The sequence below is a fragment of the Anolis sagrei genome, chromosome 5 (assembly GCF_037176765.1).
Source record: "Anolis sagrei isolate rAnoSag1 chromosome 5, rAnoSag1.mat, whole genome shotgun sequence".
NCBI classification, from domain to species: Eukaryota; Metazoa; Chordata; class Lepidosauria; order Squamata; family Dactyloidae; genus Anolis; species Anolis sagrei.
This window is the reverse complement of record NC_090025.1, coordinates 175,643,888-175,670,466: the sequence shown is the minus strand read 5'-3', so window position 1 is coordinate 175,670,466 and position 26,579 is coordinate 175,643,888. Positions and strand designations below refer to the sequence as shown.

The 26,579-nt window shown below is 38.7% G+C and overlaps 1 protein-coding gene across 1 annotated transcript in view; it reads right to left on the bottom strand.

The window, feature by feature from the left end:
- Window positions 1–5,697: 5,697 nt before the first annotated feature.
- The window catches only part of SLC13A4 (solute carrier family 13 member 4), a 38,930-nt gene continuing 18,048 nt past the window's right edge, over window positions 5,698–26,579 (bottom strand). The window contains exons 3-16 of the mRNA XM_060776814.2: window positions 24,757–24,893; window positions 23,623–23,804; window positions 22,596–22,650; window positions 21,232–21,271; window positions 20,461–20,538; window positions 16,222–16,412; window positions 13,379–13,498; window positions 11,009–11,110; window positions 10,700–10,801; window positions 10,015–10,112; window positions 9,195–9,325; window positions 7,663–7,824; window positions 6,328–6,465; window positions 5,698–6,041 (exon numbers count right to left, since the gene is read on the bottom strand). Of these exons, the coding sequence (XP_060632797.2) occupies window positions 5,904–6,041; window positions 6,328–6,465; window positions 7,663–7,824; window positions 9,195–9,325; window positions 10,015–10,112; window positions 10,700–10,801; window positions 11,009–11,110; window positions 13,379–13,498; window positions 16,222–16,412; window positions 20,461–20,538; window positions 21,232–21,271; window positions 22,596–22,650; window positions 23,623–23,804; window positions 24,757–24,893 (1,674 nt within the window). The 3' untranslated portion in view covers window positions 5,698–5,903. The remainder of the gene's footprint in view (window positions 6,042–6,327; window positions 6,466–7,662; window positions 7,825–9,194; window positions 9,326–10,014; window positions 10,113–10,699; window positions 10,802–11,008; window positions 11,111–13,378; window positions 13,499–16,221; window positions 16,413–20,460; window positions 20,539–21,231; window positions 21,272–22,595; window positions 22,651–23,622; window positions 23,805–24,756; window positions 24,894–26,579) is intronic.

The following is a 26,579-nucleotide window of genomic DNA, read 5'->3' as shown; positions in this document are numbered from 1 at the left end:
TTTTTCATCTGTCTCTTGGACATTTTGTTCAGTAGGTGTTCTATGAACTACTTGAAGTAGCTTTTTATTGTACAGTTCTGCAACTTTCTTTTTTCCTCACTGAACAATTGATTTGATGTTGAAGTATCTCAGAGGTAATGGAGATGTAATATATAGTGTACTAAACCTTTAATTATCAACATGTGCACTAATATTTCAACTTGTGATGGACACAGTGAAATGTTAATGCAAAACCTAACATGAACTTCCCATAGAGTGCTGCACTGTTTTATGATGGCCAAGTCATAAAGATTGTGTAAAGTTTGCAGAATGTTTTAATGAATTGAATATAGAGTACATTCTGCTAGTAGATACTGCTGTCCCCAGAAGGATGGCGTATTAAACACTTTCAAAATCTTGTGGGACTTTGTCATACTCTGGAGAGCCTGATCCATTCAAGCCATAGTCAACCTAGACTCAGGGGTATGTTCATCCCAATCAAGCATTGATTATCTGAAATATAGCTTTACTGGTTACAAGTAAATGTGCTGCTGGAGGAAAGTTCTGTGGATACTGTGGGCTGCCATAAAAAACAAAATGGATCCACAACCAAATCAAGTCTGAATTCCCCCTAGTATCCAACATGAGAGCCCTCGCTGATGCAGCGGGTTAAACCGCTGAGCTGCTGAACTTGCTGATTAAAAGATCGCAGGTTCCAATCCGGGGAGTGGCGTGAGCTCCCTCTGTTAGCCTCAGCTTCTGTCAACCTAGCAGTTCGAAAACATGCAAATGTGGGTAGATCAATAGGTACCCCTTCGGCAGTAAGGTAACGGCACTCCATGCAGTCATGCGGACCATATGACCTTGGAGATGTTTATGGACAATGCCGGTTCTTTGGTTAGCACCACTTCCCGGAGTCGAACATGACTGGACTTAATGCTAGGGGAAAACCTTTACCTATCAAACATGACTGAACTGAAACTATTGTACTTTAGATATGTCATGAGAAGAGGTGACTCATTGCAATGTTTGGTATGGTAGAATGCAGTACAAAAAAAAGTTCATTTTAGATGGATAGGCTTATTCTATGAAAAAGCTAGCTAATAACAGGATGACTTGAATGTCTCATGCAAAAGGCCTCCATAAGTTGAAGTTGAAAATGCAACAAAAGGTTGCAAATGGTTTTAATAGTTGAAAGAAAATGAAAGAAAATTACTCTTCAGCTGAAAGTAGTTGCAGCTGTTGTATATTTCCTCTCTGGGGAATACCTTGCCACCCAAGCCACTAGATGCCTTTGATGGTGGACCCAAAAGAAAGGAATAGTGTGGGGCCTTGTTATCTGCTAAAGGGTTGTTCTAGTCTGGTGGCATGCAAGTATGTTTTTGCAAAGTTTAGCAACAACACATTCCATCTTCTAAAGAATATTTAATGTTTTGCAGGCCCTGCACTTAAATGTCTTCCAGACATAAGTTTATTAGAGTGCATTTTCTTTCATCTCTGAATGTTGTTCGTACTGTTTATGCTACAAGGAGTAATAGAATGCTTTCTCATCTATATGCTTTTGCCGGCTCATGAAGGGTTGACAAGAAGTTGACTTTCCCACCTCAAAGCCTGTTTTAACCAAAGCCGAAAGAAATTAGCACTCTGTATATCAGTTTTTTCTGAGGCAAATTGAATTGCTTATGTCCCTTTCAAGATGTTCAGTCCTCTATATTTCAATAGCAACTCTCATTTGAAAGTGGTTTATGGGTTTTTGTTATCATTAGAAGCTATTTTACAAAGCCATGTGTTTGTTGTGGTGATACAAAGACTCCAATGAGAATATTAGCTGGAATGTTGGATAACTATTTTCCCCTGGATTCACATCCTCAGTGCCACATTGCACACAGTTCTCTATGCCTCCCTACTTCAAGTATAACCAGAACATGCAGTAGAAAGAAGTACTAGTTTAGCCAACCTTATGATATGCTCGGTTTTTCCAAATGAGAAAAAGGATAAAGCTAAATCTTAATCCTAACTAAAGTAGTTCCAGTGAAAAAATGGGACTTATTAAAACATAAGGAAGCCCCATTGATTCATTGGGATTACTCTGTATCAGCTGTGAAATGTATTTGCTTATTTGCTTGCTTATTTATGGACTGGTTTCCTGATATAATAAGAAATATACAGGTTGGGTATTCCCTACCCAGATATCCAAAATACTCCAAAATCAGTGGAGGAGATAGTGACACCTTTGCTTTCTCATGGTTCAATGTATGTGAACTTTGCTTCATGCAACAAGTTGTTTAAAATATTACGTATAAAATTACCTTCAGACTATGTGTAGGAGATGCATATGAAATATAAAGGCATGATTAAATTTGAGTACTATCTCCAAGATATTCCAAAATCTGAAAAAAATAAATCCAAACCCCATTTGATACCAAGCATTTTGAATGGGAGATATACAACTTTCATTTGAGCATAATATTTTTTAGCTTTTTTTACATGTTCACCACATATTCAATCTGGCAATATATTGTTGAAGGCTTTCATGGCCAGGATCACTGGGTTTTGTAAGTTTTCTGGGTTGTATGGCCATGTACCAGAAACATTATCTCCTGACATTTTGCCTGCCTCTATGGCAGGTGTTCTCAGAGGTTGTGAGATCTGTTGGAAACTAGGAAAATGGAGTTTAACCCCTAGTTTCTCATTTTCCTAGTTTCCAACAGGCCTCACAATCTCTGAGGGTGGCTGCCATAGATGCAGACAAAACGTCAGGAGAGAACGCTTCTGGAACATGGCCATACAACCCAGAAAACTCACAACAACCCAACCTAGCAATATTTTACATTAGCTCTTTATATCTTTATATGTATAGAGAACTCTGTAGGGTATTTTTCACTTTAAAATAAAGGAAAAAGCAGTAAACTGAATTAGAGCAGAGCTTGTATTTATTGGTTTGTTGATAGGCCTTCGAATTTGAAACAGTAAAACAAATGCAGCAATATGAATAGTCATGCTGTAAGGGGCTAATGCTGGCTGCAGTAACATGGGTCTGTGGTAATGCATAATAAAATAACACATTATCAAAGAAGTGATAAATCTTGAATCTTCCTTGGTAGAAATATGTCAAGCAACAAGGCACAGCCATCCCAAAAATAATGGTTTGGTACCCAGAGTTCCCACTCAGGCATTATTTATTTATTTATTATTTGAACTTATATGCTGCCACTCCCCTGGGGCTCGGAGCGGCTTACAAGAATGGCTAAAATCTAACAAAATTTAAAAGCAATTTAAAACAATTTAAAAACAGCAATATCAAACATTAAAAGCCTGTTGAAACAGGTATGTCTTACATACCCTGGGAGAACGGTTTTTCAGAGAACGGATGGTTCTTTTTTGATATGAGTTAAGGTGCAGTACCTACGTCAACTTTTCACTAAAGATTATAAACTCACACATCAGTATATACAGTTCTTAGCTTAGGAAGTTTCCATGACCTCTCTTGTAATATTTGGATTTCTGAAATATTGGGCTGCTTAAATCTTGCAATTTGTTTGGATTGTGCCCAAACAGGGGCACGTGAACCTTTTAAAGGGAAGATGGCATTAGTATGCACACACACAACCTATCTTTCCTTCAAGAAGCTCAATATGCTATTCATGCTTCTCCCCCTCCTATTTTATCGTCACCCCAAGATGTCGAGTGGATCTCCGGAGTATAACCATTATTTCATTTAAGAAGCTACGGATGACTATTTCCCCACAGGAGAGTTGATTTACCATTTCTGTACCCACCGTGTGTTATTTTTAGGCATGGGGAGGGGGAGCTCTTCCACATTTCCATTGTTATTTCTACCAACCAGGAAAGTACTAAAGGCATAAATAATTTACTTTATTAGTGTGTGATTTCTACAGCTGAGACATTTTGACAAGCAACAGATTATGTATTGTTTCTTTCTGTGTAGAAAAAAATGATAACAGTAAATCATAGCACAATTACTGTAGTTAACACAGCATTTATTATTTTTTCTGTACAAATCCAGTATTTACAGGCTATGCCAGCTGTTAAAATAATGTGTCTGAAATGAAAGGCATGTCCTTAAGCTTAATATTTAGTAGATGCAAAGTCCAGATATACATGCTGTCTCTGCAACTTTAAGAATCCTCTAAGAAGCATGGCCATTGAGATTATGGAATTTGCTACCCATGTTCTGTTTTCTATGAAACTGTTAATTTGTTTTTGGAGAGTGCCCTCTGTGAGATTTTCAAGCAGAAAATGCAACGTGTCTCCCACCAATATCTTTACCTGGGGATATCTATTTCTGTGGTGGCAGGTACACTTATCAAGAGGAAACCATATATTCTACAATGCACATTTGTGATGGATTCATGAATACCCTTAAGCCCATCTAAGGTACAGTGTTCCCTTCAAATTCTCATATATTGTCAGGGTGCTGGTCAAGAACAAAGCCAGATGCTTCTTCCTTCCCCACTTTTGCTATCCAACAGCCATGAGAAGGTTATGGGAGGCTGTAGCAGCTCAATGGTGAGTGGGAGGGCTTCAATTATTGTGCAGGATGAAAGAATATCAACCTTTGCAATGACTTTAAAATACATACACAGGCATATGTTGGATTTTTGGTTGCAATGATAGGTTGACATGGACGTCTCATTTGTGAAGTCACCATAGATCAAACTCAACTTTAAGGCATTTAGCAATTACAACAATCACTAGAAGGATGTCACAGATATCTAGTTTTGTTTCATCTCCCACACTCCCCAAAATATTCAAAAGTGCCAGATGTGTCCTGTCCAGATAATCAGGCCAAGCTCTATGATTTGGCAGAGTGAAGGAACTGTGTCAGTCTTTGTGGTTTTTAAAAAAGGTTAAAAATGACCTGGATTATTTCGTTATTAGGATCAAATATAAAACTATAAATTGTCACCTTAAAGCAATTGAAAAGAGGGGGTTTATTTCTCACCATGATAGGAAGCCTCAGAAATGTCAGGGTATGATTTCAGCAATACAGTAATACTCCCGTATCTATGAAGGACACATTCCTGGCTGGACCACAGTTATGTAAAACCAGAGATATGACCAAAAGCCATTAATTTAACTTATTTCTGGTCTCGGCATACCATAGAGATGTGTTGAAGGATCTAGATATTCCTAGAGATGAAACACCTCAGAATATTCTAGCTCCTCCAGTGCAACTTTATTATAATTTCAGGAACAAGCACACCATAGGATTACCTGATCCATCTATTAAAAAAAACAAACCCCTGTGAGACCATTTTTTTTTCATGGGTGAAACCACAGATTTGATTTCTGCAGATGCAAGACGATTAGTGCACACAAAATAAAATTCCCAGAATTAAAATAGAAATGTCTAATGACTCACAAAATGTTATATAGGGAATGGGATCATATCTGGACAGATGACCAGATTTATCTTGACCTCCCTCCCCCCATATCTTTGGCCTTGTCCTTTTCCCCTAGAATACAACTGATCAAGTGGTTCTTTCTTATTAAGTAGCTAACCATGCACAATTTTATACATTTTAATCTCTCTATATATACACACATGCACACACACGCCCTCTCTCACACACATACAGAAGTAGTCTTAAAAACCAACTTTTAAATATAAGATATGGCTACTATGAATTACGTATCAAGTAAAAGATAACCTAGTTAAATATTTTATAGTGAAATAATTGTGTTTTTTTTATAATAGGAAAACTGGGAAAACCTGAAGCAAATTTGTTCCATTGCAGTCCTGAAAGACAAGGAGAACATGAAATGGTGGAGAGATGATGATCCTTGGTAGACCTTTAGATCAGAGTTATTTCTCATTACTGGAATAATACATACTCGGTTCTCTTACTTTCTTAACATATGTGCAAATGCATTTTTGGTTTTTTCGGGTTTAGTTCTGCCTACAATGGCCCAGTATTGTTGCCAGTTATTGCCCATTCAGGAAACATATTCAGCTGGAAGAGTCTAATTCCCCAAGTATTGATTGCCAATGTCACAACTACTAGACCAATAAGATTGACTCCAAAGCCAGCTTTGATCTGTAAGTAAAAGAAAAAAAAAACATTGTGTAACATCAGTCAAGGCAGTTCTCCAGCAGGGTAAGCAAGTATCAGTCTATAGGTGGGCATGGGTCCAATGAACTTATAAGATTATGAGTTTTAGTTTCTTAAAGTTAGATCAGAAGTCAGTTTTGTGAAATTTGGAAGAGGAAGATCATTGCTTAAAACAGCTGTGATGTCAAGCCAATATTACCGAATTAAGATGGAGATTCTCACATCTAATGGATTCAATCTGGGTTCTTGTCAAATTGTTCTTAGCACTTACCATATCTTTAATCCGACAGTGTCCATAATTGAAGACAATGGCATTTGGGGGATTACCCACTGGTAGCATCACTGCAAAAGAGATGCACATAGTGACTGGGATCAGGGTGTAGAGAGGGTTGATTTGCAGGGTTTCGGACTAGAGAGAGAGGTGGGAAGAGAGAGAAAGAAATTTGTGTTAAAAGCTGGAGAAAGAAGTTCCATAACAGAACTGTGATTCCTTCCTTAGCAGATTGGGGGTGAGGGAACATCCAGACACCATGGGACTGCAGTGAACCCCCTCTACTTGTACACCACTATTCTTCCTGTTTAGTACAGTTATATTTTGCAGGTCATTTCAGATCAGATCAGAGACAGTAATAAAATCTTCTCCCTGACAGTTCCTTATTCCATTCAGTGAGGAAAACAGTATCCAGAGAATATTCCCAGAAGCATGACTGTGGCAAGCTACACTTCAGGAAGACCCATGGGTGGCAAAAACGAAGTCCTGTGCCACTCCCCGTTCCAGGGAGGCTCCAAGACCAAACCTAAGACTAAACCCGATAGCTCATGAAAACTATTGAGTGGGTTGTACAGCAACAAAGACCCTAAACTGTGCTGGTCACCCATCAGGTCCACAAAGTATGCTATAAAGGTTTGTTCTTAGGCACTTCACTCCATGCATCTAAATGAGTAGATTTAGACTGTCTCTACATTGTAAAATTGATGCAGTTTGACACCACTGTATGAAAAGCCACTCCGAGCCCCAGGGGAGTGGCGGCATATGTCCAAATAATAAATAAATAAAAATAAATAAAGGGATCTGAACTGAAAAAATGAATTTGGTAGCATAGGTTTTCATAGACTAAGGGTGCACCTGCACTTTAAGATTAATGCAGTTTGATGCCCTTAAACTTCAATGGCTCAATGCTATGGAATCAGAGGAGTTGTAGTTTGGTGAGGCACTGTCTCCCTGGTAGATAAGACTAAAGACCTTATACAGCATTGAGCCATGAAAGTTTAAGGGCATCAAACTGCATTAATTCTACAGTGCAGATGCACCCTTAGTCTACAAAAACCTATGCTACCAAATTCATTTTCTCAGCTCAGATCCCCTTGCATACAGATATTCCAGACTAAACATGGTTATTGTCCTTGAATACCTTTCAGGTGTGCAAGTGTCTAATCGATACCCTTAAAACCAAGACTGGAAGTACTGAGCCCTGTTCTACGCAGTGAATGAATTTTATTATTATGGTCACAGTCTGTTCTACACTGTGCAAAGTATGAATGTTGATCAAAAGATCACTCTTAATTATGTTTATAATTATATACCATCAAATCCGTACTTACTTACCATACTGCATAAAATAGGCAAGAAGATTGTTATGGTGGCTGGATTGCTAACAAACTCTGTTACTGTAGATACCAAGAGGCAGGCCAGCAGGCTGACAGCCCAAGAGGGAAGGCTACTCAAGGACAACATTTGGCGCCCAATCCATGTGGAGAGGCCTGAGGTCTGAAGGAAGGAAAACATTGGTGAGAAGAAGTCAGGACATCCTTTTCCCTAGAACATCCTTTCCAGGTATGATACAATGGGATGTATCCAGAAATTCTGAGTTGGGTTGGTGTATAGTGATGGTGACCAGCATTGAAAGGTTATAACTTGTAAATACATTATCAGTTAGGCTCCAGGAAAATTATATATTCACAGAGAGGACAAATGCAGTCCTGTAGAATCAATAGCTAATCTATATCTGCTCTGGGAGGTGAGGCTAGATGGACATTTGGGGTGACCTGGCCTCTATGCACCTCTATGACTTTAGAACTGAACATACATTTGACATTAATGTTTTCTAAAGCTGGTTGTATTTCCAAATGCAAAATAACTATGGTAGTGCTAAAATTCTCCAGAAGGCTTAGACCCGCAGTAATCATTTCATATCTGGTTATAGGGCCATAGCCATACACTTCTCCAATTTTGTTCTTTTGACATGAACAATGGATTGGCTGTATGGGGGACTTCAGTAGTTGTAGAGTAAATGCTGTGAGTTCTGTGGAGAGGAGGAGGGAACACCAATTTCCACAGTACCCCCAAAAGACAGGTGTAAGGAAAACTTATGCAAGTGTAAGGGAAAATTATGCACAAATATGTGATAGACAGGATGCCAGTGAATATTATTTATTTCTGTATTTGGTTTACAACCTGCCTTTCTCACACAATTGGGTTCAATTGGTGTACAATAATTTTAAAAGATGGCTTTAAAACAATTATTTTGCAAAACCTAAAAAGAAAGTTAACAGACTAAAAAGATCAGCATAAAAGTGATTCACATATTTGCTATTAGCATTAAAGCTAAAGCAGGGGAAGAACTGCACATGATTGATTGAGCAGGCCTGTTTGTGATATTAATCTTCTCAATGGAACTGAAGTAGTGTGTTGAGGTTCACAATGAACCTGGAGGGGTGAACTGAGGTCTAAAAGAAATCTGTTGACCTCAAAGGTACTACATGATTCCTTTTTTTCTCCCTTGCCCCACCACCCTTTCATTTTAAGCAAGCTGAAAGTAATCAGAATTAGCCAACAACAATCTGTTTCTTCTTTCCCAATATGTTGGGAAGGAATTAAAAGGGGCAAAGGCAGAAGACGACACAGGAGGGGCAGGTAGAAGAAAGAGTATCAGAAGAGATGCATCCACCCTATTTTTTTCTTCGGCTATTGGAGATGTCAGCATCACTGTCTTCTGGCATGTAGCACCAAAAAGATTACCTCTGAAGATCACTCCTATTTTATAGACAGGCATTTCTTGTCTGTAAGACAGACATTTCAATGTGTGGCTTCCATTTCACTATGGAGGATTATCTCAGATTTGGGGATAATTCTGTTACCTTGCATCCAGCTGCTAAAGCATAACCACCTCCCACCAGAACTACAATCTCCCATGGCATTGTCTTCTCAAAGTCTTTCCAGGTGATGATTGGCTCCCCTGGGTTAATGTCTCCAGAATCAGCAACATCTCCTGTAACAAAGTAAAGCACATATTGAATCAGGATGAATGGGAAACTATCCTAAATCTGGGAGTCACCCACCCTTCTTACTGCAGCTCAGAGAACTGTGGCATCCCCAAAATGAGTGTTTTTTAAAAACTTAAAAACCTGAAACATGCCCAGTAATGGTCTTTAAAACAGGTTGTTGCGGAAACATAGTGATGTTGCTCCCCTGGGTGGCTGGACCATGTATCTCTCAGAAAATCCTGTTCTAAGGGGATGGAAGACTTGTTAATCCCAAAGAATATGCATCTCCAGTTGAGTACACAATGTGAGTTGCTGGCTCACATTGCAGATCATTGCATCTTATGCAATATAATCAAATCAAATCGGACTGAAAAGTAGCAAAACAAAACTTAACATCAAGTGCACCACGATTTCAATATCACTAGGCAATATGAATGTTTTGATGCTTGTGAGGCTGGAGACCAAAATTAATATAATAAGATTATTAAGAAAAGCTTTGGTGATAACTTAATAACCACAGATGTATTAAGAATATGTTATTTTCTAAAGCATAATAAGACCCTAAGCTCTTACAAAGAGCACTACAAAATAAAACATTTTACTAACACAAGCATATATGCCTACTTTGTACTATGCTTCTTGCAACATATTAATATATGTAGCATTAATAACTAAGTAGATGAATTACTCATACCTTTGGCTTTCTTTCCAAAGCTTGGCTTTCTTGCCGGAATCAAGAAGAGGAGAAAGCCAAGGAAAACAGAGACGGTAGCATCGGTCCGGTAGCCTTTCCTAGGTAGGAGATATAATTAATAATTAATAAATAATAGGTAGGAGATATTGGCTCTTACAGCAGATAGGAGCAATAAGCAACACATCTACATGGTTTCATCTCAGAATCTTTTTGCAAAAAACACTCATATTTTAGGTTTCATATTGCTTTCCCCCAACATGATGACATGTGTTGTAGAGATGATGACAATGACACCTACAACATATTTATGAAATATTTTTGTGTGTTCAAAGCATTCATGTGCATTTTCTAGTTATAACCAACTAGAAAATGCATTTCTAGTTATAACTAAACAAATTAAAGGTACATCTACACTAAAATTAATGCAATTTGACACTAACTAAAAAAAAGATTTTTTTTACTTAGAAAGGTCCCCAGTTGAGATGGTTCTTGTGGAGGAATTCTCATTTTTGGGATTTGCCAGCACTCTTTTGTGGTTCACATCTATTTTTCAGATATTCTTTCCATTCCATGAGTAGTTTCATCCACTGACATGTAAGGCACTAGCTACCACTGCCCCCCTCGAGATCCTATAAGACTTCCTTCAGATCTTTGAATTTTATCATGTTGTGTAATATAAACTTACTTTTCAAAGAAAGATGACCAGCCTGGTACAAATCCAGGTTCTCTTGTAAACCAGAGCAAGGTCATCAAGATGAAAAAGAATGCTGTCACCATCTCAGGATAACTGGAAATGAGATTTTGAAAAGAAAGTATTTAATACTCCCTACATAGCATTAAGTATTTAATACTCCCTACATAGCATTAAGTATTTAATACTCCCTACATTGCTTAATTTTGTTCACAAGGCAACGATGAGTTCTTTGATGGTTTTTTTTGGTCTTACTGTCTGTTGTATCGTTTGTCTATTGTCAAACCTGAAAGATTCTTTTACCTAATATTTCCCAGTTTCTCGTATTCCTCTTGGATTCTTTTCTCGGACAGCTCTTCTCGTTTGGTCTTCTTCTTCTTGCTGATTGAACAAGTCTCTTTAAAACTGAGAAGAATATAAAATATGAAACGAGAGGTAACTGGATTGTGGAATTGAAGATTTTTTTTAAACCAGATAATCTCTATATTCAGAATAGTAAAAATACCTATAATCCATTGAGGATACAATCCTATATTTTTTCCTGAAATTCTTCTTCTTTTCCAAATTTCTCATTCCTAAAGAGGTTCAAAGATGCCTCAACAGGTCTTTTTTACTCCTTGTATTCAAAGGACAATGATAATAAAGTCTTGGATAGTTCAAGACCAACTGAACAATGGCCCTCCAGATATTTTTGAGTGGCAACTCCATTTTTTTTTTGGTCATGGAAGGAGCGACTTGAGAAACTTCTGGTGTGAGAGAATTGACCATCTGCAAGGACGCTGCCCAGGAAACGCCCAGGTGATTTGATGTTTTATCATCCTTGTGGGAGGCTTCTCTCATGTCCCCGCATGAGGAGCTGGAGCTGATAGAGGGAGCTCATCCGCCTCTCCCCGGATTCGAACCTGTGACCGGTCGGTCTTCAGTCCTGCCGGCACAGAGGTTTAACCCACTGTGCCACCGGGGGCTCCTCCATAACCTTTTATCATTAACTATGTTGGTTAGGTCTCGTGGGAATTACAGGGTCACAGCCCCCTCCCACCCCACTCTATATGTTTTATTGGCAATGTTACATCAATAGGGGAGGGATAACTGGAAAGTCCACAGTGCTCTCCCAAAATAAGGATCACATTTCCATTTCAACCCTGCCCTGCATGCTTTCTTGCCCTAATTTTTACTTTGACTTGTCATTTTTCCTTCAGTCATGTTAGACAAAATGGATCTGAGCTGCTCTTTGTATCTCTTGTTCTCGAGTTATTGCAGCACCCACAGCCAAATGCAATATATCCTTGAATGAACTTCAGGAAATAGGAGTCAGAGATTAATGAGTCTCAGAATCAGCTAATGCTTCATAAAAACTTTAATTCTGTTATGGTTATATATATATATATATATATTTAAAAAGAGTACCTTGTTTGGGGGAACTCTTGGAACTACAACCTGGAATGTCAATGTTCTTTGTGAAAAAAAATGTGAATCATGTCAAGACTTGTTGTGGGATTATACATTATTTATTAGAGCCCATTTCTATTACAAATGGAAAGACTCAGGCAACTGAATTGTTTTATGTTCCAAGCCAGATGTAGTCAATGTCAACTAGAGGTCGTTGCCTTCATCTAGCTATTTCTGTACTTGCACAACAACAATTTCTTCATTCCAAACAGATCAAAAGGTACCATATGAAACAGAAGAGCACCATTAAAAGAAACTCACTAAAATAATAGATGAAAAGCAGAGATGAAAAGGAGATTCCAAAATATTTGTTTTTAGAAGTCTTTTAAGCATAAAGAACCCCTTATGAGAAGAATTCTGGACTGTTGGGAATATTCAGTTAGGGACCTGTCCTGTGCAAAATTAGCATTGGTTTTTTGCTCTGGAAAAAAGATGGAACTGGGGTGCCAAGATGGAACTACGTGTCCTAGTTGTCCTCCATGGCATATTGATGCAATTTTCATTTTTCCCCAGTCATAGAATCATAGAATCAAAGAGTTGGAAGAGACCTCATGGGCCATCGAGTCCAAACCCCTGCCAAGAAGCAGGAATATTGCATTCAAATCACCCCTGACAGATGGCCATCCAGCCTCTGTTTAAAAGCTTCCAAAGAAGTAGCCTCCACCACAGTTTGGTGCAGAGAGTTCCACTGCTGAACGGCTCTCATAGCCAGGAAGTTCTTCCTCATGTTCAGATGGAATCTCCTTTCTTGTAGTTTGAAGCCATTGTTTCGCTTCCTAGTCTCCAGGGAAGCAGAAAACAAGCTTGCTCCCTCCTCCCTGTGGCTTCCTCTCACATATTTATACATGGCTATCATATCTCCTCTCAGCCTTCTCTTGCCCAGTTCCTTAAGCCGCTCCTCATAGGGCTTGTTCTCCAGACCCTTGATCATTTTAGTCACCCTCCTCTGGACACATTCCAGCTTGTCAATATCTCTCTTGAATTTTGGTGCCCAGAACTGGACACAAAATTCCAGGTGTAGTCTAACCAAAGCAGTCTTTACTGGAAATGTTCATGTTGCATACCAACTCCAGGCAGAAATCAGTGTTGTCCAGGAGGTGCAAACCATTTCTTAATACAGACTTTTCAAGCATGATTGGCGTTAAAGGAAAAAAAAATTTTTAGGGAGGTGATGCTCTACTCTAAACAAGAGACTTTTGCAAAGATCTTTCAGACTTTACTTACTTGCAACCTAGAAAAAGCCAGTGCATCCAGAACCAGGTCAACACCAACATAATGAGGGAGATGGGTAAGCTGAATAAGAACCAGGTTCCAAAATTCACCACATCAGCATTGGGATAATGACTATAAAGAAATTCAAAATATTATATTAAATATTATATCATATTAAAACCACTTCATTTGCTGCTTTCTCAAGCATCACTGAGGAGTTTTTTTTTTTTTTTTTGCTCTTATGGCTCAATCCAAGATTCTGTTTCCCTATAGCCCCTGTCACAGCCTCTCCTGGCCACAACTGGCTGCCATGAAGTCAAGTCAGCCTAACACTTCCTTTGCATGCATGTCTTTCTGACGTGGTTGCTCTACTGGGGTCTCAATGAGTCTCAATTAAGAGCAATGAAGTTTAGCTTCTTGATGTACCTAAAACATTACAAAGCATTGCAATACATTAACCAAATTACTATACTTGCCAAACTATCCAAAGTGCTCAGCTATACATACAAACTAAAATTAGAATCCTGAATAGCTGCTTAAAACCTAAAGTGAATTCATCACTGTGAAGGAGGATTTGGGCACACTTGGCTGAAGGCACCTGGTAAATTATGTGAAGAGTTGCAAAACAGAAGCTTGTCTTTGTCAGATGTCGAATAGGGTTGAATTTCACAAATGAAAGGTTTTGAGAGAGATGGAGAAGAGACAGACAGGATAGTAAGAAGGGAGAACTATTTTTTGCGAGCTGGAAATGAATAGAATTATTGGGGTTAATGTTACTTTTGGGGTCCTAATAAATGTCCACTTGTTTGTTTGTTTTACTTTCTCTGGCTGTATCTATTAAGCCTGATAAGGAATCAGGTCATGCTTACCACAATGAGCCCATGAAACCATAGGCCCACATGATGGTGGTGGGGTTCACCCTGAGGCACAAGTACCCAATTCTGGAGATGATTAAGATGGGGAAAGGGACAGGTGAATTATATGAGCCCAAGTTTTGAAACTGTAGGACCAGCCTGGAAACTCACACTATTCACATGGTGATGAATGGAGAATGTATAAAGTGTGAGGTAGTCTTCCAGAAAATTTGAGCCCTGGCTTGCATGAACACAAGTTCAAGATAATGCTTCTGTTCTGTTTAGAAGAGCTCGAAAGCTCTTGGACAAAGATTCTAAGCATTGTCTTTCAATTTTGTTCTCCTTCTCATTTCCTCATTCTGAAAAGTACATTGGTATGCGAACATTCATAAGATCAGACCATTTTTCTTTTGAAGTAGCTTGGGCATGCCTCTAGTTTCATTAATTTCCCATCTATTGTTAACATAATTTGCTACATTAAAAGGCATAATGATGTTGCACTTGGAAGATTATTACTTTGCAGGGGGAACAAATCACCCGAACAGATGGAGCTATTCAGGACACAAAAAGATCCCTCCCTCCCATTCCCAGCCCATTCTGGAGCCTGTAGCGATAAAGAATTAGGGAAGAATGTACACAGAACTGGAAAAGAAAGCTGCTCTGCCTAGCATAGTGTTATGAGCTGTGAGAGAAATCAGACAATTTAAATCCCCATTTAGTAAAGGAACTCTTTGGTTAGCTTTCAGCAAATCATTATTTCTCAATCTCAACTATCAATAATGTGGAAGCAGTACTATGTTCTCTTAAGTATTGTACTAAGGGGGTTTCACCATAATATATCAGAAATATGTGGAGCATTTAGGCTGAAGTCAAAATAATAATTTCTCCTTCTCATCTAACTCCAAGGAAGCTCCTTCTGTACTAAACCACTGTCTACTATCAGTAATAGACAAGTTGATGGTGAACAAATTGAAGCAGCAAGCCCATCAGTCCTCCAGCTATAGTGAAAGCATTTTAGGACCCTTCCCAAGGTAGATGTGATGAGGCTGTAGAACTTTTTATGTTTCCTATGTTTGCATTCCTTTGGCAACTTGGCCTATCTCTTTTTTCCATGAATAAAAGCAAAAACAAAACTTTATTTCTAGATCTCGGGGGGATTCGTGAATGCTTAAACTCCACTTCTAAATACTCAAGTGAAGTTATAAGCTACTGCAATTCTAGCAATTTGGTAACTGACATAAAATATAATTAGGGAAAGAATTCTTATTTGGATGGACAACACCCTCATTTTGCCCCCTCCTGCTATGGCAGCACCAAGGTTCTTATCTGGAGCCACTCTGGGATGAGAAGCTGTAACACTAAACAATGGATTCCCTACATCTGGAGTAGTGGATCTACTGGCTATCCTTGCCAAGGTGAATTCAGCTTTAGGAGAATAAGTTGTCTTATTCTAGGTGAAAATATTGGTCGATGTATCCTTGTACGATCAACATGTACTAACAGTGGTTCTCCAGGGTTTTATTCAGTGCTTGAAGATGTTGTGGAGTCAACCTAGAACCTTCGGCCAAACAAGGTGCTCTTCCATTGAGTTATAACTCTCTCCCAAGTATGGCTTTGGTCAATGTGTTATTAGAGAGTATGGTTGGTCTACCACATTTGTGGGTTTGACTTTTAAAAGGGTTTGATTAAAATGTTTTCTCTAGAAATCCAGAGTATTCCAGGGTCTCTATGGTTAATTTTTTTCCAGTTACTTCCAGTGAAAGTTGACCATGGAGTCATTCAGGAGGACCTAGAAATTCCTAGAGAGGTGTTATCTCAGGTTAAAAAGTAATTTCTTTATGCATTATTTCTCACTTTCACAGGAGACATGTGCTCCTAACCCCAGCGAATGTGGAGAGCTGTACACCATCATTTTTAGTTTCCAATGAATTTGAATTAAAAGGTACTTGAATTTGGCTGCAGTGAATAAGCCAAATCTACATATTGTGCATTATTACTTACTTGTTGAAATACTCCAGGAAAATGAGGTTCGTGGAAGTCCCTATGATGGTTGTGAGCCCTCCAATGGTTGCTGCATAGGAGATGCTCAGTGACAGGCACTTGCAGACCATATGATCATGCTTGGATGGATACTGGTGTTTACTGCTTAGGTCCAAATTCTGAGTTTGAGGTGGCAGGACAAGTATCTGTGCCTGTAAAGAAACCACATCATGTAGGTTGAACTCATTCCTTCATTGATATGGGTAAAGAACACAGAATGGAAGAAGGGATATCACAATCTTTAAAGACCAACACCCAGTGTGTAGTGATGCACAACTCCAAAATAATAAAGAACACATTTTATGACATTTTAACAATGCTGCTATATTTGAGTTAACTGAGTATTAGCCAAAACAAAAAGGTGTATTGCTTCCCATGAGGAAATTAGAAATTGATCTATAATACTACCTCATTCATTGATTGCTACAAATGGTGATTGATGATGGCTTTCTACACTAAATCAACATGTTACAGGTAAACAAAAGAAGATTATATTCCATCTGTGTTTATGGAGAAAAGAATTTATTTCTACTTCGCAGAGGCAGTATATGTTCAAAATAATAATGTACACCTTGGTACATGATCTCAACTGTTCAAAACCATAATTCTTGTTGGTTTCTATAGTATATCATATCACCTTCTGTCTTATTGTTGTGCCCCTATATGTTGTAATATAAACTACAATCCTATACTTGCGTGCCTGGGAATAAGCCCCCTCAAAATCAATGGGAATTACTTCTGAGCAGATTCATGTAAGACTGTTCTTTTTAGCATACCACTGACCCATATAACCAGACTTTAATCTAGTGGATATTGTAAATCATTAAACTAGCTCTTCTGGAGAGAAGAGCGCCTTCTCTTGCCCAAAATGAGGGGTCTCTAACCAAAATTTTATTTAAGGTAAACAGAGAGGAAAGTCCAATAGCACACTAGACAATGAATGCAGAGAGTGAAGAGGCATCTAGTCAGCCATGTGGTGAATGGTTCTAACAACTAGTTAGGAGCTTCTTAGGATAACCCAAGGAGCACACCTTGGCTCATGGATGGGAGCAACCCCCAGTTGGGAAAGATCCTTAAATAACAAAGATTCATTTGTCCCCTTGCATAAGATTTTAAAAGGTACAAGCCTTTATGCAATAGAGGGCTGCATATGTGAAGGGACACAACTGAATTTTGGAATTTGTGGCAAGCATTTCAATGAGAAGTCTCCCTTCTCTTATCGTTTAAGCCTTCATTTCCTCCCAGCATCCCAACCCCTAGCATAACAGAGACTATGTGCACTATGCCTTTCCAGCCCTTTTGGTATATAGGTTTTCATATCCTTGAGATGGGCAAAGTCTTAATTTCTTGTCAAACAGACATTTCCTTCTACATGTTTAGTGGTTTGAGTATTAGACTATCACTCCGGAGACCAGGGCTTGAATCCCCACTTGCCCCACAAAACCTATTGGATGACCTTGGGCAAACCATACTCTTTCCACCCCAGAGGAAGGCAATGGCAGATCTCTTCTAAACAAACCTTCCAAGTTCATCTTAGGGCTGCCATGGGTGACACTATTGTCGAAGGCTTTCGTGGCTGGAATCACTGTTTTCACAGAAATTGGCAAAACTAAGGACCAGGAAAGCATATCTACTATGCTTTCTGACTTTTCTTCTATGCTGCAAAGACACAGATACTATCCCACAATTTATCACAGCCAAAAGGACTTTCAAAACACCACATGCTCACCATATTTACAGAACATGGCCATACAGCCCAGAATACTCACAACAATTTGAACACACCCAACAAAAAAATTCCCCCTGCTCAATTTTTTAGTTCTCTGCCTCCTTGGAAATTGCGTGTTAGTGATATTTAGAGATGAAAACAGCCAACTAGCAATTATATGTTCAAATATATTGGCAACATTGCTCCCTCCCTCCTCTTTTCTTTCTCTTTCTGCTGGCTGAAGATTTTGAGAGATGTAGTCTCAAAAAGTGACATTTCCGTACTCTGGCTTCTGGAATGGCCCAAAGCATATTAAATAGAATTAGGTTTCTTCTATGCCATTAGATGTCAAACTAGGTAGATGGTGAACTCTAGGTAACCATGCCAGAACACCTGATAAAATTTAGAAAAGTTTAGCCTGTTCAGAAATAGAAACTTTCCATGTGCCAAGATGTCTGCATTCTGAAGGCAGCTTATTTTCCCTGGGAACAAATAGGAGCCCTCTCCAGTTCCCTGAAAACTGTTTAGTCAGTGACAGAAATGAAGGATCAACAGTAATCGGGCTTCTGATTCTGCACGCAAGGTCTGAGTAAAGATTCGGTTCAGACAGGTTTTGTCAGGAACTTATAATCCTCAAGTCACATGAATAGAAAGTCTCAGGCAAAATTGGGCAGACAATTCACCACATTTTCAGTATCAAAAAACTGTTCCAAAACCAAATTCACTTGTGTCATTCCTTTCAAATGTAGCTGCTGTGGGACATAGATTTTGGGGAAATGCTCTTTCACTCAGTCTTAGTTGACCATCTGTCAAATGGACATCACCAGATCCCCTGCAGGAGACACCACCAATGCCTCCCATTGGGCTGTGGTTAAACATATTGCTTTTCACTGTTCCCAACAAACCCAGGTCATTGGATCTGGGTGATACATTGAGTGTCATTCTAAGACTTTGTGGGGAATAAAAAAATGTGAATTCAATTCTAGTCAACCACTAATTGGGAGCAATGGTGTTGGTCCAGGTCCTACACTGGCCATTAGTTAGGGCTCTTCCTTGCACTTTACCCACTTCCCCCATCGGCCCAGCCTTTCTATAGCTATTCAATAGGTCTTGGCAATAAATAGCCCAAGGTCCCACACTGACCATCAGACAGGACCCTGTTTTGCATTTCACCCACTTCCCTGGCCCTAGTTTACTTTGTTACACTAGCCCAGCCCTCTCAGAGTTGTTTAGGCCCACTCGGAAATTCCGGCCACTGGTAGCTGAATTTTTGCCCGATGGAAATTTGTACTGGAACTGGCTTTTAACTTTAAATATGTAAAACAGTTTTACAATACTATGTCTTTGTTTTATAATGGTTATTCTGTATGTTGTTGTGTGGTAAATGAATGTTTTTGCTGTGCTGCAAACCACCCTGAGTCCCCTTGGGGAGATAGAGTGGTATACAAATAAAAGTTTATTGTAATATTATTATTATTGGCCATCCTGTTATCACCAAGTAGACTTCACTGGAACAAAAAAAGACCTGGAACATTTTGTTAATGTCAAGGGAATGTCCCTTTGTATCATGAATACTGTAAGAAAATAGGTAACTCTCCTGGACAATCCTATTATCCAGGACTCTGAGGTTCAGATGAACAATGCATCACAAAGTACAGTGGGTTTTTCCAGTGTATCTGTCCGAACGTATCTCCCGCTACGTCCCACCTCGGAGCTTGAGATCATCTGGGGAGGTCCTGCTCTCGACCCCACCACTCTCACAAGTGAGGCTGGTGGGGACGAGGAGCAGGGCCTTCTCAGTGGTGGCCCCTCACCTGTGGAACTCACTCCCCGGGGAAATCAGAGCATCACCATCCCTCCTCTCCTTCAGGAGGAGGGTGAAAACTTGGTTGTGGGACCAGGCCTTTGGGCAACCAGGCAATTAAAAAACCAGCAGGATGGACAAAATGGTATTAAAAACGGAACTATGAGACAGCAAACACTGACAATGTAAGGGAGGAATTTAGGTTTGTATTGATTTTATTGATTTTATTGATTTTTACTGGAATAATGCATGAAGCTGTTAGTAATTGTGAAATTTTACTGTAAGTTGTGATGATTGTTGTGATGCTGGCATCTAATTGTTGCCTTTACTGTGTAAGCCGCCCTGGGTCCCCTTCGGGGTGAGAAGGGCGGGGTACAAGAACCCCAAATAAATAAATAAATAAATTTAACTTTGGTGAATTTGATTATTTGTGAGTTTGAGTCATGTGTAGGATTCTCTAGATTCTCCAGGGCAACTTTATGGTAAACTTGCACTAGAAGATGACCATGGAGCTTCCATGGAGGACCTTGATATTCCTAGGGAGGTGTTTTTTAAGGTTTTAAAAAGAGGGTTTTCACATTTTCCCCACTTTTTCAAGGGTCCCACATCCCTAATTTCCACCAAAGTTGAGGATTTACAGTGATAAAGAAAGAATGGTGAACCTGGGACAATTGGTTGTCTGTATCACCTGGGTCCGATGTTGTCCATTGGCTTTGGAGGTCACAGTCCCAATTTTGTTGGCTATCATGTGCACACCATTCATATTCTATTGAATAAAAATGTCAATTCATTAGAAAGCATAACTTTCAGGAAAAATCAAAAGGACCCATGGAGTGCCAAAGTTGAAACTCCAAAGGGAAGTTTTCATGCAAGGTCAAGCATATAGTAACTGTTACAGTCACTGTCTATTCTGCCCGAGAACTAAATTAAGATAATACTAAACAATGAAATGCAGTGCAAGAGTTTTCACTTTTTGGTTGTCCTTCTTACTATAACCCATATCTTCTGAGCGATGACATTTAGTAAAGCACAAATGGTTTCTTTGACAAAAAATTGCCACACATTTTCCCCCAGTGAGAAATTTCCCCTGTAAGTTAGCAATTACTGAAATATCAAGTTAGGGACATGAACATGTGAAGTGAAAGGCAATGTATTCCAAGACTAAAATGAGAGGAACTTTCCCTGATCTCTTTTGATGTTTCCAACTTTCTATAGCTGCATTACAGTGGACTATTGAACTCATCTGAAAGTCTAGATTCATCAGAATAGCCATTCCTAGCCTGGCTATCGTCTAGATGCATTTAACTACATTGTCAACCATGGTGATCATGCAGATGTATTTCCTGCCTAATGGAGGTCATCAGGTTAGAGCAAGCTTTATTAGAAGAAGGGAGAAAACCAAGTAATCAATATTAAGCATTTCTGTTTTGATCATTTTTAGTTCATCCTATGAAAATACCTTGGAATGCATCAGAGAACTGAGGTCAGCAGTTGTAGCACTAAAAGAGGAAAGAAAGAAAGAGGGATCTTGTTATTATTAATGGTATGTACTGTTGTTCTGTGCTGTCAATTGGCTTCAATTTCCATTGATCTTATAAGTGAGAGAGCTTCAAGAATCATAGAATCTTTGAATCAAAGAATTGGAAGAGACCTCATGGGCTATCCAGTCCAACCCCCTTGCCAAGAAGAAGGAAAATCACATTCAAAGCAGTCCTGACCGATGGCCATCCAGTCTCTGCTTAAAAGCCCTCAAAGAAGGAACCTCCACCCCAATCTGGGGCAGAGAGTTCAACTGCTGAACAGCTCTCACAGTCAGGAAGTTCTCTCTCATCTTCAGGTGGAATCTCCTTTCCTGTAGTTTGAAGCCATTTTTCTGAGTCCAGGGCAGTGGAAAACAAGCTTGCTCCCTCCTCCCTATGACTTCCCCTCATATATTTATACATCATGTCTCCTTTCCTCTCAAGAGTTCCGGTCAATAATACTCCTGTTCTTGTTTTGAAACTTTAGGCTGGTGGCTTCCTTTATTGAGTCAATTAATCTATAATCTTCTTTTTTTTCTAGTACGTTCAACTTCTCCAAGCATTATTTTTCTTTTTTTGACATGAATAATATCCTAGTTTGGGTCTCAATGTGGTTTACAAATGAAAACAAATCCAACACTAAAAAGTTAACATTCTTAACTATGTTAAAAATTAATACATACCATCAAAAGTAATAAAATGCAGTTTAAACTTAGTATAATTATTAAAGCATACAATTTATACAGCACTCTATTAAAAACAGAAGTGGAAGAGTGATTTTCATCAGGATTTCCTCTGGAAAGGGAAAGGTTAAATTCAATAATAATATTGATGATGTGGGGTGGGGTAAAGAAACTAATTATTTTGTTTTAAACATATTTTCTGAGCCTGGAATAAAAGCAGTCTTCCAGAGCAGGCAAATAGAACATGAGAAAAGATATCTTTCCCTGATCATTCTGTAGGCTGCTTATGTCTGGTTTAACTATCACTCCAAGCAAAAGACTCCTATTCAGTTCCAACTCTACTTCATGTCTGTTCTGTTTAAGCGATTAAATGTTCACTCTGAATGTTTCAAAATGCCACTCATCCTTCTGGGTTTTTTTTTTAACCCAGCAAGGAAGAGAATAGCAATTAACTTCTAACAAATCTTTCTTCTTGTTCCTTTTCCTAATATCTCCTCCCTTGAACCTATCTAAGGTGACCTTTGCAATCTGTCATTCACTCTTCCTGCTTTCAAATTTGATCTCATTGTGACCTGAAAAGATTCAAATGTCCATTAGAGCTGGACAGGCTTCATTCTTACTCCTCGTTGATGAAAATGAGTTCCAGTGATGCTTGCCCATGATTGTCATTGAAACCTGTAAGCAAAAGAAAGGGAAGTTGGGGAAATATATATATCTCAAAATTTATTTCAGATTATAAGTAGGCAATAATGCAAGATACTGTTTTTGTTCGGTTCTAACAAAAGTTTGGCCCTAATGTGGATTTCAAGCTCTACTAATGTAAACCTAAATGATGTAATTCTATATATTGCTTGTGCATGGCAAAAAACATAGATATTTCAATAATGGTTTTATGTGAATGTACATGGAATTTATCTATCATCTATCTCTCTGTCTGTCCATCAATCTGTCCATTTTAAATGATTCCAGATTTTGTTGAACCTAGATTTTGGGTGTGAAGTCAATGGTCAAGATCCTGCATCAATAGATGTAACTATGATTATGAAACTGCTGCTAATGCCGTTTTCAAAAAAACTACTTATTTAGCAAGGTAGTATCACAATTGAAGGCTTCTAGGGTGCTGATATAATATTTCCCTGGTCACAGGACATATTGGCAGAAGCAACAACCTCTTTCAATATACCCCACAACTGAGAGAATGCTGCGGCCATCATGTCCTAAAGCCCTACTCTGCATCATCTCTGAACCCCTTTTCTAGGTGTACTGCTGGTTTAAGAGGTAGTTAGAGGTCATATTCTGTCATTAATGACTGTAAACATAAATCTCAAAAATTATGAGATTGTTAAATTCAGTTTATAATCTCTTAAATGTTGAACAGAATAATTTTTATATTTTCATGTACCATCAATTAAGAAATTCTTCATACATTGCAAAAGGGGGAAATGTGTAGGATAACAGCAATCATCATCATCATCATCATCATCATCACTATCACCATCACTTCCCAAATATATCTTATCACCCTCAGCTAAAAATATTAATAGGAGAGAATGTATACAAATAGATTGGAAAGGAATCAAGAAATGAAAAGTCCACTGTTAGATGAACCTTTGGTCTGATCCAGCCAAGGTTATTGAGGATGCATACCCATTGTCTCTTTCTCTTCCAGGATGGTGCCACCTGCAGTACCATTTGCCTCTCGATCCTCCTCAGCATTCACAAGTTCCTGTAACACTGCTTCTACAATGGGCATCACCATGGCTGTAGTGGACGTGTTGGAAAGCCACATGGATAGAATAGTGGTGCAGCACATAAAGCAAAGAAGGAGCCTGGAATACAGAGAAGAAAAGTCCTTCTGGGAAGCACTGCTAAAAATGCGTCTTCGTTCTTTATATATTCTGCCAGTCTGATATATTACAAAATACACTGTAGTGTCCAGTGGATTCTATGTAGGGATTTCACCCTAGGATTTATTACAGGATCTCTTCAAGGTATTGACTCTGTTTTTGTGGGCAAGGCTCAGCACTGCTTCCACTGCTTTAGGTGGTTCCTTAGAAATGTGGAATAACATTCAAGAATGAATTCACTGCCTCCTCTGATACGAAATTCACTGGGTGTCACTATGCAATCAGCTTGTAGGCTCTTGGCCAGATTCTTGCAATATGATATGACTCTAGGGGCCTTTCCACATAGCCATATAACCCAGAATATCAAGGCAGAAAATTCCACAATATCTGCTTTGAACTGGGTTATCTGAGTCCACACTCAGATAATGTGGGATTTCCTGCCTTGATATTCTGGGATAGAGGGCCGTGTGGAAGGGCCCTAGGACCAGATGAAAACCCAGGTAAAATTGAAGATACACACGAGGTGAAACTGAGACTGAGAGATTTTCATGTGATTATCTTCTACTGCAATCCTTAAAATGTCTTGAGTTATTCCCACCAACTATTTTAACTGGAAAAGTAAAGGAAAGTTCAACATTTCTGCTTAACTTCAAAATCTCTTGGGCTGCCCCTGGACATGGAAGAGAAAAGAATTTGGTCTGAGAACAGAATCAAAGTCCCAAGTAGCAGAATGAAGATATGAGACCTCAAGGAGAAAAGAAAAAGCATCCAGAGAGAGAAAGGAAGACTATTTTCAGTCTAATTAATTATATGCCTTACCTCCCTTAAGACAGGCAGAAGCTCACAACTGTCTTGTAATATTTATAGCCTACTTTCTATCAGTTTTCTGGGCTTTTAATGGCTGTGTCTTAGTTTTTAATCAGTCTTTACTCACATGCCAGGTTTTGCTCCTGCCATCATCACCATGCGCAAGGCAATTCGTTTGTGGAGGTTCCATTTTTCAACTGAGGCGGCTAAACAAATTACCCCTATGAGAAGCAAGGTGGTGTTCTTTATGTATTCCCCAGCCACCTACATATGGAAAGAATATTGAAAATTTTCACAAACTGGTCAAAACCACCAACTTTTCCAAATGTTGAGAAATCATGATGAAATCAAAAATCATGAAATCAAAATTAGAATCTTTGCAATGCAGAACTTATGCTTGCCATAGATGCAGGCGAAACGTTAGGAGAGAATGCCTCTAGAATATGGCCATATAGCCTGAAAAAACCTACAACAACCCAGGACTTATTTTGCAAAAAAAAATAATGAATGTAGTTGTTTTGCACAGAAAACAGCATTGTCTTTACAGGAAACTTCTGTATCCTGTATGAAAATATTATTTCCATCACAGAAAAAATGCTGTTTCCTCTGGAAAAAAAAGTATTTTCTGCATGAAATGGGTTTGTGCACATTTTGCACAGAATACTAGTGGACACAAATAACCAGGTACAGGCAAGGATTAGAGGGACTTAATATTTTCTAACAAAAGGCATTCTGGGAAATGAAAGCCAGAATTGTACATGTAGTCCTTCCAACCCATGAAAAAACACTTTCCCAAACTGACTGGACTAGATCTATAAGTTAGACAAATATCTCCCTCCTATGCCTTTTTCTCTAGATGATTTTGATTTCTTTTCATTTCTTCCCTGCTTTTGATCTTTCACTTGGTTTCACATGCATTAAAATAGTAATAGATGATCCAGAGTACTATGATATGAAAAACAGCATAAAAGAATTCAGTGTTTTCATTAATATCTGTTTGAGAACGTCCCATGCCCAGTCTGGAAAAAACAACAACACAGTGACCTTATATAATCTTGCTTGGAAATTTTTGTTTGTTCGTACAACTAGAACTTTGTTACTTTTTGGTTAAGAATTCAGGAGGTTTAAATGTCTTACTGATGTTGTTAATGCTAAGAATAACTTATTACCAGTGGCGGCTAACAATGCTTAGACAGTTCCAATTGTGGAGGAATCACTATTTAAGCATATCTTGACCTTTCTAATCCTGGTGTTCTGTACCCACAAGTTCAACATGGCTTGAATGTGGATTTATTTTAATAGTGTGCAACTATCTCAAAAAGGCTGCTCACAGTGTTGCTATTGTTGTTAGCTTGCTTCCAACAGTTCTTGTCTGTTTACACAGTGCCTATCTTGCATTTGTATATGTAACGGTATTTTAATCAAAAAATCACTAAACGGAAAGAAAGGCTCCATCTAAACTAGTAACACGAAAGCCTTTATTATCCCACTTTATCCCTTTCGTTTTCTTTTTTTGTTAGCAGAAACAAAGACTTAAAAGTTCTTAAAAGCATCAGGCTCTGGGTAACAGGAACAAGTTAGCTTTGGTTTGCATGGGAAGGAAATTTTCGTCATGTTTTCTAATGTGCCAAAGTGCTTTAGCTTTGATCCTGCAAGGCTGTCATATGCTGATGCCATCCGGTTCTATCTGGGAGGAGTTACTGCAGACCTGCTGTTCAGAGTTAGGGTAGTGAGAGGTCAGGCTGCTGAACTAGGATATGAAATAGACAGGTTCAAGCTTCCCCAAACCATGAAACTCACAGGGGGATTTTGGGGTGGTTAGACTAGACCCTTAGTATCCGCTGATGTTTGGATACTACGTTCTGTGGATACTCAAGTCCCATGATATAAAATGGTGTAGTAAAATAGTGTTACTTATATCAAATGGCAAAATCAAGCTTTGTTTTAGTG